Source organism: Carassius auratus, chromosome 50 (genome assembly GCF_003368295.1).
Source record: "Carassius auratus strain Wakin chromosome 50, ASM336829v1, whole genome shotgun sequence".
Taxonomy (NCBI): Eukaryota; Metazoa; Chordata; class Actinopteri; order Cypriniformes; family Cyprinidae; genus Carassius; species Carassius auratus.
The window spans coordinates 12,901,034-12,914,242 of NC_039292.1; the positions used below are offsets into that span (position 1 = coordinate 12,901,034).

The window sequence follows — 13,209 nt, forward strand, 5'->3', positions numbered from 1 at the left end:
AGGTGCGTTAACCATATGTTCATACAACCGTGCCAATAAACGCTGAAAATGAACGTGGATTTGCGCATCTTCTCAGTTAATAACGGCTCTGTGTAGTAACAGCTGCTCTATGTGAAATCACGCACCTGATGGAATTAACCGCTGATTAGAGAACAGGTGTACTGACGAGCAGTAATATAAGTGAGTTGTGTAAACAGTGATTTATGTGACTTCAATTATTTATTATTAAACTGAAATCGAAAAGTAAAAAGTGTTTTTTGGAAAAACCACATCCTGGTGTTAGTCTTCATATGCTGCTGAATAGTGTTAACACGGATATAGAAAAATAAGGAGTGCAAGAGATTGATTCCTAATGTCAGTTTATTTTTAATTAATACTATAGTAGTTCGGTTCCCTTTACATCTTTAACTACCCGTTAATTTATCAGTTGAATGGGTGACCTATCCTCATTAATAGAGCAAACATTTGCCCCCCCTGAGAGAATTGGCAGGAGCCGCCACTGATAAAGACCCTAAAGAACACTCCTCCTTTGTATGTTCTCCCTCCATCTGATGCATCTCAGGCAATCATAGAGTAATTAAGAAAAAAAGATGTAACTAGTAATATAACTAATTACTTTCTCCAGGGAGTAATAAAGTAAAGTAAGGCATTACTATTTTTGAGAGTAATATGTAATATGTAATATATTACTTTTTTGAGTAACTAGCCCCAACACTGTAAACTACACACATATCACTGAGCAAAGCAAATTAGACACAGACGGGATTATCTCTGGAGGATACGGATGTGAGTCTTCAACAAAACCAACTGTGCAACCAGTGAAGGGAGAACAGTTACAGATCCTACAGCAATGCAATGTCTTTTACTGTATTTGAGTTTGGAAAAATAAATCCAACACACTTTTTTTGCATCATACTTATAAGTTTTGGTACAGTTAGAGAGTGAAGCAATGCATCTGTCCTTCTTACAATACAGCTTATGGCATACAGCTGCTAATAATAGGCTCTAATCATGAAATAAATAACAAATAAGCTCCAAAATCTAATTAGGGCCCTTTACCATATTCAGAAGAGGCTCTAATGTGTGTCACGGTGGACGGAAGCCAGCGATTTATAAACCTATGACTCATCGAGATTAATCTTTGTGTTTGGGATTAAACACATTGATGGACAGAAGCGCCATATGCTGCCCGCGTTCACGTTCAGCTGTAATGAGTGGGCTACGGAGCACAAAACAACACGCCTCGTTTGACCACTGATTAACTAACAAGATTAATAAACTAGATTTCCGAATATTCAGTAACTGACAGAGAAACTGCAAGTTGCTTGCCAAGAGAGGACGATTTGACGGGAAATCTCTTCGACTGTGCACTTTACATGTCAGCATAATAGCCTCTTACTGACAGTATGTTAGGATGATATTTTATCATCACTTCTATATTTGAGAAATATATAAAAAACTGTAATTAATGAGTGAACCTTATAAAAACATGTCCAGGTCTTACAAAACACACACGCACACACACAATAATATGTAATATTAATATATTTAGAATCTATTTATATGTAATGAGTGGGAACAAGTTTAATAAAAAACTTAATTCCCATAATTCATTAATTTACAAATCATCTTAAAAAAGGTCTCAGGCAGTGTTGATATTGGTAGGTTTTTCATTAAACTGAAGTAAAAACAAATTAATTAAAGCTAAATAACAAACTCTGTAGGATGATATTTTATCATCACTTTAATGTGTGCAATATATATATATATATATATATATATATATATATATATATATATATATATATATATATATATATATATATATATACATATATATATATATATAGGCATAATATGACGCACTTCTAGCATATAAACACAGTACTTGAACAAAAAACAAAAGAACAAAAAAAAAAACTTTCAACAAAACAAAACAAAAAATAAACAAAGGCAAAAACAAACAAAAAAAGATAAAAAGAGAAACATTAAACAAACAAAATAAAACCGAACTGAACAAAAAAGCAACAAATAAAAAAGTATACACACACACACACACACACACACACACACATATATATATATATATATATATATATATACATATAAAACATTTTTACCCTAGTCTTCAAATGGTTCCCGGTCATTCCAGGTTATCATCGTCTCACACGTTCACATTCATAAAAAAGTAAAGGTCAAGCAGAGGTCAGTCTGGTCCTGTAGGGTCAGGGGGGCAGAGAAGGGCAGGTGGGAACAGGGCGGCAGCGCTGCCTTCTGGGATTAGCCAATCCCTGCCATCTGCCAGCGGCAGCATAATCCAGTCAATGAGAAAATCAATTGTCTAAGTAAATATCAAAGGCATGTAAGCTCATTTTGGCAAGTAACTTAAACATTAGGAGGACTTAAGTTAAAAGACCATGTTAGTGCTGAGCAAGGGATCGAGAGGCTTATTCATCGCGTGCAATTTGCTGCTGAATCGCCAAAAAAAGGATCAAGCTCCTATTAAGTGAGAAAACAAAAAATGAACTCACAGTAATAACGGCAGCTGAAATAAACATTTACATGTCTTTATACAAAATACAAATAGTAAATATTTAGTATGATAAATTTTTGTCTGATACAATATTTTCTCATTTTTATTTTATTTTTAAAAATATTTTAATTTTAATTTTGAATATTTAAATATCTTATTTACCAAAATTAATATTTAAATACAATATAATATAATTTAGATATTAAATAATTTTAGAGAAGGAAATAAAACATTTAGAATATATATTTATATATAATTTATAAAATATGTATATGCATGCATTTATAATTATATGTAATATATATATACAGATAGAGGGAAAACATTTATTATTAAAAAAAATTCTAATAAAATGCATAATTTATTTATTTATTTTTTTATAAGTGAGAACAGGTTTAGACCCTAAAACTCACTATAATAAAATGAATTAAAATAAACAAACAAACAAACAAACATCTCCAGGCAGTGCTGGTATTGTTAACTAAACTAAAAATATTTTAAAAAGTTTTTGTTAACTAAAAAAAATGGATGAACTAACTAAAACAAAATGTTTGCATTTAAGTACTAAAATAATTAATTAAAAAGTGAAATAAAGGTAGATAAAATAAATTAAAATTAAACATTAACATAAAAATCTTACTAAAATGTAAAATGAAGTATAATATTATAAATGCTATATAAAAAATTATAAAAGAACATTGACTGAACTTGCTTTCTGCAGCTACACTAATAATACCAGCAGCTAGTTTTGGACGTTCACACGTTCTCTCTCCGTCCTTCTGTATCGTGTGTATAAAGCCCATCAGAGTTAATAGGATCTTCTGCTGTGCTGCTGTGAGACGGGATTGCTGTCGTAGTGCCAGACGATTTCATTAAATGTGTAGCTACTTTACATCAGCCATTTACCTCACACTCTCCGAATGCGGGAAATCAGGAGCAAACCTAAACTTTGTCAATGAAATGATGAATTAACTGACTGAGATGTGCATTTTACATCTGCCACTACGATAATGACTTGATTTTCTTTTTTTATATACAGTAGTTTTAAGTGCAACTTTAGTGTGCAAAAACTTTTCAGGGGCATCGTATTCAGGGCTAAATATAATCATGTTATTAAAAAAGAAGATTAACTTCATTGAATAGATTCTTGAATAGATTTTTATTAATACATTTCACATTCGTAAAAGTCAGTTTAGATGATCATTAAAAACTGTTTGAAATAAAAACAATATATATAGAGCGTATTATGCAAATTCCAAAGCAATATCGCAGTGCATAAACACATGGCTCTTGAGAGGACTTACAGGCCATCATACTCATGTTTACAATGACCAACAAACAGCGGCTCCGCTTGAACACCCCGCCTGCAGCAACACAAACATATACATACTTGGAATCGTATTCTCATACAATATATATGAGCAATAAAGCATGTGTATGTTTTAATAATACTAAATATTTCATTTTGAATGTGCATTGTGCCACTGAAACGAAGCAGAAATCGATGAAGAATGATTCCAAATATATTTCCGATACCTTAGTAGTTCACAGCGAAACTCTTCCAGGCGAGGGAAGGCCAGATCTGCGTTCAGGGTTTTTTCTTCATTGCTCCACAACCTCTCCGCTGCGGCACAGGCTCTCGGCCTTCACAAACACAACCATCACAAAGAGGGAAGGTTTTGCATGAATAATAAGAATAACAATATGAATTCTAGTCTTGTGTGTGTATTTTATTCATACCAGAGGCGAGGGGTCAGATTGGTGGCGTCCACATATTCACCCCACATGGCCACCTCTCCACCAATCACCAACTTCTTCTGCTCTTCAGTCCCTAAATCAGAAAATAATAATAATAATAATAATTACCAAATACAACACATACAACTTAAGTATTAAACTTAAAACTATAACCAAAGAAACATAATTGAAAAGTAGAAATGTTGCCCTGGCATTTATAAAAAGGCATTTAAATAAAACTGAAATAAAACAAGTTTAAGCTGCAAAAAATAAAATAATAATAATAATAATGATAATAATAATAATATTATATAAAAATATTTGAAATGGATAAATACAAATATTTTTCTGCCCTCCCATCCCTAAATCATAGGGAAAAATGCACCAAATAAACAAAATAAAACTCATATAATGTAAGTAAAAAATTTGTTAAAATTAAGTACAACGATATTAAAAATTAAAATGAGAAAAACTGCCTTGGCAGCTAACTGAAAATATACTAAATTTAAGATGAGGGTCTAAAAAAGCTTAAACTAAAACTGAAATAAAATAAATTAAAGCTATGTAAGAAATATTTAAAATGAATAAATACATTAAATAATAATAATTATAATAAGAACAAACTATGTTCTGTTTCTAAATATTACACAAAATGCACAAATGTAACCAATTACAACAGATTTAATTTAAATTTAAAACTTAAAAAACTAAAATTCAAAATACTGCCTTGGCAACTAACTGAAATAAAAAGTTTAGGCTAAAATACTTAAAATAATTTAAAGCTAAACAGAAACATTTAAAATGAATTCGTAAAAATGTCTTTCCCTAAATCACAGAAGAATGCACAGATTTAATCAAACGCCGCAGATATTCACGGAAAACACACCAGCACTGCACTACACACAAAAACAGCAAACAAAACTTAAAATTATAAGATAATAGCAGAATAATCATTCATTAGAGCTAACAGACGTTACTGAATTCACTAAATTAAACGTCCTAGAACTCCTGAACCAGGAAACACCTTCAGGTTCTCCTCAATCACCCATCTTGTATATTTTGTATCAGACATTTGAGATTGCACCGCAGCCTAACATGCTGCTCCACACACCGGAGAAATTCTGGGGCTGCACTGCGTAGGAGTTACGCCAGTCCTGGCCGTAGCTGATGTGGTTGATGTACCAGGGGGCCGAGAGCAGGACCCTGTGCCCGGCCTTGGTCATCCTGCTCAGTTCAGCCTGGTAATGTGCACCCTTCCAGATCTCCAGGACCGTGTCCTGTGGAATCTGAAGCACCAGGAAACATTCATTAATCTGCACAAATGCAATACTCTGAGGCTTTCACGCAGCGTCCTGTGGAGGGAGGACAGAAAATAAGGTGGAAACGGGATTTTTTTAAACGTTGCAAGCTAGATTCAAACTCAAAAAGCCCAAAAGAGCACCAGAGCGCAATGGGTTAATCACTATGCCATGGTTCTGACACACAACAAAAATGATTTTGATAAATGTTATTATTTCTTCTGACAGGCTGGGGAAGCTATTTGTGTCCCACTATCAAACCTCGACCCTTGATCGCCATCTTCTGGTGAGAAAGTGCAACTTTTTGATTTTTGTTTTAGTTATTTTAGTACATAAAGATAAAGTACATGAGAGATGTTTTTTTTTGCTTTTCCATTTATTTAAAGTTAATGTTCAAGTCATATCTTTTTGTATGGCTTTAGTTTTAATAAACTATAATATCCCTGCATATATATATATAAAACACTGATAAATTCATGCTTATGATTAATTCTCATAGCAGAACACACATTTTCACACCAAACAGAATGAACATCTGAGAAAAATCAGCACTACACTGAGACACAGCACTGCAATCTCTAGTATTTTACTAGATGCTCATGCTCTGACCCCTAAAGCCTAAGGGCCGCACGATGTAATAACAGGCTCAGCTGTGTGTTGGTATCGGCAGGTCGAGATAGAATGGAGTTATCAGGATGACCTTTAACCCTCACACAGGTGACAGTAACAGCCCTGCTTCCAAACCTCCACCACGTACTTAGATCTGGCCTAGAAGAGAAGCGTCTCGTTCCTGTTACAATCACACATACATCTTTTCAAAATGCAAGCGTAGAGCGGACCGTTAGCACTCACTCGCTCGTGGTAGTCAAACACGTCCTGCCAAACTATGCTGGTCCTGTTGAGAGCGGCGGTCATGTTCATTACACTGAAGAACATAGAGAGAGACATAAACATGGACACTGTGCTCACAAATGTGCTATTGGTGTTTGTGCAGTAAATTTGTAAATATGTATTCTTCTATTCACCAACTGTCATGAGACAAAAATATGTACTAAACATATTAAAACAGAACTTGATTAAATAATTATATTGTGATTTTTGTATAGTTATGTCATGGTTTCAACCAAATACATTTTAGAATCCTGGATTGAACCTAATAAAATTAAACAGTTGAATAGTTAAATACTAATTCATAAAAAAAAATGAAAAAAATAATTGCTATTTATTTTTGCTAAATAATTGCTTTTTTAATTAATAATTTCATTCATTAAGTGTTTCAAAAGTGACTTTAAAAGACATTTCAAATAAATGCTAAACTCCTGCAAAAAAAAAAAAAAAGGCAGTTTCCTCAAAAATATGAAGCAGCACAACTGTTTCCAACATTAATCATAACAATAAATGTTTCTTGAGCAGCAAATCATAATATTAGAATGATTTCTGAAGGATGATGCTGAAAATTCAGCTTTGCAACCCAAGAATAAATTTAATTTTACGATATATTACAACAGAAAACAGCTATTTTAAATTGTAAAAACATTTGACGTTATTCCTATTTTAAAAAATATATATATTTATCAAATAAATGCAGTCTTCATGAACATAAGAGATCTTAAAAACATGATAAAATCTTACAGAACCCCAAACGTTTGAACATTAAACACATTTCCACTCACCTCTCCATATAGAATGATTCCAGTTTGGTAAAATCCTTTCCAAAGCCCATCTTTTCCATAAACTTCCGCACATTGGGATTCGACTGCCTGTTTGAGAGGATCACACTGCTAAAGTCTCTGAAGGAAAAAAAATCCACCATTTTTTTTCCTTTGGTTTGTGCAGTTAAGCTTCAATGAGGCACCCGAAACAACATCATTCTGTCACCGATGGAGTTTCGGTTCCTTGCCGCTGTCGCCTCTGGCTTGCTTAGTTGGGGTCACTTCATCTACAGCGATATCGCTGACTTGATTGCAAATAAACGCACAGACACTATTTAAACTGAACTGAGATGACATCACTGAATTCAATTATTATTGCATTACTGACGCACTGTTTTCCTAATGAATGTTGTTCAGTGCTTTGACGCAATGCATTTTGTTTAAAGCGCTATATAAATAAAAGTGACTTGACTCATGTGACAAAAACGCTTACCAGCAGGCAAAACTGACCTCATCTCCTCCTAAATGGACGTAAGTGTCAGGAAAGACAAACTTCACCTCTTTCAAGAGGCTTTCCATGAACTTATAAGTGGTGTCTACCGTCGGATCGACAGGTCCGAATGAACCAGAGGGCACACCCCCCTTGTAACAGGGAGTCAAGAGGCCTGGCTGTCCTGAGAAAAGAGAACAAATGACATTAGTATTTATAATCTCTGATTTCATGTTTTTCCAGTAGACGTGTGTGTGTGTACCTTTCCCCCATGACTGAGTGTGTCCAGGAGAGTCAAACTCAGGAACGACTCGAATGCCTCTCATTCTGGCATGTTCTATCACCCTCATCACATCTGACTGTGTGTAGATGTGAGTGAACGGATGGAAAGATCCCTACAAGGAAAATACAGAGCAGTTATGTTGCTGGTCAAATGCATACAAGTTTATTTTAAGCAGTTCTGAAGAATAGTGGTAAAAATGAGGAGTGTGTCTGAAATTTTTTATTTTTTTTGCCGTTTTGGAGCTGATTTGACAGCATCTGTACCTTCTTGCTGAGGTCAGGAAAAGTGCGGCTCTGATACGGGAAAGAAGGATCATCCACGATATGCCAGTGAAAGACGTTCAATTTACTGTAGGCCATAGCATCCTTAGAAAAAATACAAATATTATATATTTTATTTCACGATACTGGTTAGAAGTTTAGAGTCATTTGTTTTTGTTTTTTTTTTAAGAAATGAATGCTTTTATTCAGCAAGGATGCAATCAATTTATCAAAAGTTTTGATATGTGTTGGTGCCATGAAATATACCGTCAACTTATTTTTCCCTTAAAATGATCAATTTTCTCAGTTTAAACATTTGATATGTCTTCTATGTTGTATTCTGAATAAAATATAGACATTTGAAACTTCCACATCATTGCATTCTGTCTTTATTCACAATTTGTACAGTGTCCCAACTTCTTTTGAATCAGGTTTGTAGAAAAGTATTATTTTAAATGGTAAAATCATTTCTGATCACATAAATGCAGCCTTGGTGAGCAAAAGAGACTTGACCTTTGAATTGTAGTGCATAATTAATCATAAAAAAAATTATAACTTTTTATTTTATCATTTATAATAAACAGTAAATACACACCAGGGTCTTCAAAATAGCATGAAGGGGTAAATAATGCCTTGAAGTGTCCAGTAAAAGTCCCCTGAATGCAAAACGTGGGAAGTCTACGATCTCCGTCTTGTTGATAAAATACTGTATGGAAAGATTAAGCAGATGAACATACAGTATATTAGCATAAAGCTGCACTATAGCAATGTATTACAATGCCTAAATCCTGTCGCACAATACTTACAGAGCCATAATCGTCCTGGTACACAAGCTGACTGAAGGACTCCAGACCTGATTTTCAGGTTTTATATGTTGAAAAAGACACAACTGTTAGTGTTAGTGCTTTTAATTCAAGCACAGAATAAAAGAGACGAGTAGCATAAATCCACACCTCTCAGAGCGCCCCACACAGTCACTGATCTCAGCACAGCCTGGCCCTCTGACACACTCAGCGTATCTGCAACAACACAACAAGAGTACAATGTCGTTAGTATGTCTTAGCATAACAGATATCAAAATATATATCCAAAAATGGCACAAACATATTCATTAATTATAACTGACAGGACTCAAAAGGCACTGTGGAACAGATATGACTACCCTTTATAATTTAGTGGACTTCTTGTCTAATTTGACTGGAGCATTTAAAAGGTCAAAGGTCAGTTAGGTCTTAAGATCACACGATCAGGAGATACTCACAGCTCTCGTCTGAGTCTTCGTCAGGGTAGCCGTCACATCCGCTGGTTTTGACGCTAACCGACACGACAAAGGGTTGAGGCTCCGCCCACATGGACCGAAGCACATTTCCTGTTCGAATAAACATACAATACTCATATCAGTACGCATTGTTTTATAGTGGAAAATTGTTTGTTTTTCGCCCGACTGGGAGGTTTTGATTTTGTTTGTACGGGTGTATTTGAAGTTGAAGCACATTTTTATTATTGTCGTTAATTTTTTTTGTGTGTGTTAGCTTGTTGCACTAATTACGTGTTTATTGCAATTACTTAAACTCAGCTTTCTTGTCTGCGCTTGAATTGCTTTGTTTTTGCTGTTGACATTTTAAAGTTACGAATGCGTGTTTCCGAGGAAGCATTTTAATTCCTTGACTGTCTTTTGAAAATATTGATATACTTTAATTAACATTTTCCATTTTCTTTTACCGTATTTCCCAAGTTTTATTACCTTTTTCTGTTGTATTGTTCTCATGGCAGAGAAATAGATTATTTAAATATATATATATATATATATATATATATATAGAGAGAGAGAGAGAGAGAGAGAGAGAGAGAGAGAGAGAGAGAAAGAGCGAGAGAGTCATTTTTTAGTTTTAAGAAGCTAAAATTGGCCATAGAATTTAATCACTTTTTTTAAAGCGTTTTTGATCACCTATCGCTAAAGTATTGAATTCCCCTGGGAAGCATTGTGTTCTCTAGCCAAAGTGTTGTGCTCCCACGAGAATCATTCTGTTCTCTTGCTAAACATTAGCATTTCTCGGGGGGACGCAATACTTTAGCGTTAGAACACAAATGTTTAGCGAGAGAAAGCAAAACGTCAGTGATAGAGTGCAAAGTTTCTTGTGACAACACCATTCGTTAGTGAAATAATGCAAATGTTTTGCGAGAAAAAGTAAAGTTTTTCCGGGGGAAATGCAATACTTTACAGGCACAACGCAAACGTCTAGCAAGAAAACACGAACTTTCTCGGGGAAATGCAATACTAAAGCGATAGAACCAAACTTCCAGCAAGAGAACGCAAATGTCGAGTGAGAGAACACAAAGATTCTCGGGGCAACACAATACTTTACAGATAGAATCAGATTTAGATTAAGCTTCTGACACAGAAGAGCGTATGCTGCTTGATCCTCCAAAATGGTGCTACAGTGGTGCAGAGAGAAACAGAGAAGACGAATTGTTGAATAAATTCATTAACTTTGTTTTCTTTGCGTACAAAAAGTATTCTCCTCGCTCCACTATTCTTGACTTTGACAGTGTAACTTATTTGCCACTATTGGATAGTCACAAGCTTCCCGGTTTTCATCCAAAATATCTTAAATTGTGTTCAGAAGACGAATAAAGCTTTAATGGGTTTGTAACGACTTGAGGGTAAGTGATTAATGACAAAATGTTCATTTTGGGGTGGAGTATCCCTTTAAGACAGCAGGTTAAGTGGTCTTTTGGCGTCTCCTGTGTTCGTCTTTGGTATTGCAGCTTAATTGGTGCTTATTTATGTTAAAAATGCTCTAAAAAATATTTCTTTATTTCTTTTGACATTATATACATACATTTGGAATTATGAAAATGTATTAATTTATATTGTATCCAGTTCAAGCACAATAATTTAACGCAAATGTCTAGTGAGAGAATGTGAAACTTCAGCAATCGAACTTTGGGTTTCTCTCAAAAACACATTTTTTCCCCACCTCATTTCCGTCACAAAAGGTTTTTGAGTGAACGCAAAGTTTGTCATTTTTTTTTCTTTCCTCATTTTGTTCCCCATTTTCATGTGCCCTTGAGGGTTCTGTACAAAGAGCCAAAGGAACTGAAAAAACGAGTTTGTGCACATATCTATTTTCTTATCATTATTTCCTCTTAAAAAATTGTAATATATATATATATTACAAACTAAATAAATGAAACTAATAATAAATAAGGTAAAAAGGAAAGCGGATATATATATATATTTTTTGGCTTGTCCTCACTTTTAAATCATCATTGTACTGGAACAGCTCAATTGTAATGATATCACTGACTGGGATGATGTTTTTAACAAACTGCATTTATTAATAAAATATATATTTTTAAATACATTATCATTTGATCTTTTTAAATACTTTTTAAACATGTTTTATGTTACCGACTTGTTTATATGTTAAAGTAAAGTTGTAATTACACGGAAGTAAATCTGTGTGATTAATTCTCAGACCTGATGCTGTGGTGGAGTCGGGGAATATGATGGAGAAGTATCTGTTGAAAGCGGCGTCCAGGACGGAGCAGCCGGTCTGCGCGGCCGAGTCCGTCCCGTAGGTGAAGGAGAACAACAGCGGACTCAGAGGGTCTCTGTCCGAGGACTGAACGAGCTGCTGCGGGAGCGGCCAGACTCCGTCCACCCGCTGCACACACACACTGACGACAACTAACAGCAGACAAGAGTGTGTGCGGGGGTGAGCCATGCTACTGGACACTGGACACTGGACACAGAGCTGTCGGACTGCGGGTCTGCTCGCGCTACACCGTGGAGAAGCGCTGAAGCTGTCAAACCGCGAGTCATATGACAGAGGAGCCGAGGAGAGAGGGCATTGGCTCCGCTTGAGTCACGTGCTCTACTTCCGGGATGGTTTGCATATGTAGGCTAATATAAAGGAAGGTAGATTAAAAAGATTATAGATCATGAAGATAAAAATCCATACAATTAGTGTGAAAGTATTAAGTGCAGTCAATTGCGAATATTATCGAGAAAGAATTGTGAAAACTATTGTTTCACAAATTTATTTAGTCGGTTTATTTATTGATCCATTCGTTCTTAGTTTACTCTTTGTTATTTTATGTTATTGGTATTTTTGTTAATTTGTTAATGTTTATTGTTTTCTTCATATGCTATGTGTGTGTTAACATGCTTTATATATATATATATATATATATATATATATATATATATATATATATATATATATATTGGATCCGTTGCTGCAAATAAAATGTCTTGTTTATCACAGATTCTTGTCTTTTGTTCTTTATTATAATAAAGCACACTAGTGCAAATGGCCAGTATATTATGTTATATTATATGATATGATATTATATTATATTATTTTTTGTTATGTTTTGTTAAGTTATTATGTTATATTAGCCTATATTACAGTACATTACATTATATTGCTGCCACAATCTTTTTATTACATTGTTATTTGTCTATTGTTTATTTGTCTATTGTTTGTGATTTATACAAAAAATCAAGTATTTTATAAATTGAACAATTATAGAGTAAACTAAATTTGAGAGTCAGAAAAAACCTCTAGAGGGCGTTAAAATACAGTAAAACAAACTCCTAAACTTAACCAACTTTTCAGCAATATTGGGAAATTTACGGAAACAATCAGTGATTTGGTCCTTTCAAAAAATAAAAATAAAAAAAGGCAAAAAACAATCAACGAGTAAATGGATTTTAATATGAATCATTTACTCCTTCATTGTTTTTTTTTTTTTGTATTTATTTATTTTTTTGTATTTTTCTGTATTTTGACTTCATGAATATACATAAAAAATTTAACAGCATTTTAAAGGAAAGTGCATCTAATAACATCATTTAAAGAACCAAGACATCATCTGATTTAATGTAGCATACAGTCGTGGCTAAAAATACACATTTATCAAAGAAGGCTGTGAAAATTCATCTGC

At 34.0% G+C, this 13,209-nt stretch overlaps 1 protein-coding gene across 1 annotated transcript; it reads right to left on the bottom strand.

Annotated features, from left to right (window-relative positions):
* Positions 1-3,673: 3,673 nt before the first annotated feature.
* LOC113067062 (beta-hexosaminidase subunit alpha-like) lies at positions 3,674-12,099 on the bottom strand. The gene is made up of 14 exons (XM_026239282.1): positions 11,738-12,099; positions 9,515-9,622; positions 9,207-9,272; positions 9,060-9,106; positions 8,849-8,959; positions 8,257-8,358; positions 7,973-8,105; positions 7,714-7,894; positions 7,242-7,328; positions 6,421-6,493; positions 5,382-5,556; positions 4,274-4,364; positions 4,070-4,177; positions 3,674-3,897 (listed from the first exon to the last, which is right to left on the bottom strand). Exons 1-14 carry the CDS (start codon positions 11,982-11,984, stop codon positions 3,834-3,836), a joined length of 1,593 nt encoding a protein of 530 aa, XP_026095067.1. The 5' UTR covers positions 11,985-12,099; the 3' UTR covers positions 3,674-3,833.
* Positions 12,100-13,209: the final 1,110 nt, after the last annotated feature.

What these genes read in the sequence shown, in the direction of transcription:
- LOC113067062 (XM_026239282.1), bottom strand. Translation starts at nt 11,984, where the DNA reads ATGGCTCACCCCCGCACACACTCTTGTCTGCTGTTAGTTGTCGTCAGT. An exon ending in ATGCTATTTTGAAGACCCTG is followed by an intron (nt 8,359 to 8,848) that starts GTGTGTATTTAC and finishes ATTTTTTCTAAG; the next exon opens with GATGCTATGGCCTACAGTAA. An exon ending in AATCTGACCCCTCGCCTCTG is followed by an intron (nt 4,178 to 4,273) that starts GTATGAATAAAA and finishes GTGTTTGTGAAG; the next exon opens with GCCGAGAGCCTGTGCCGCAG.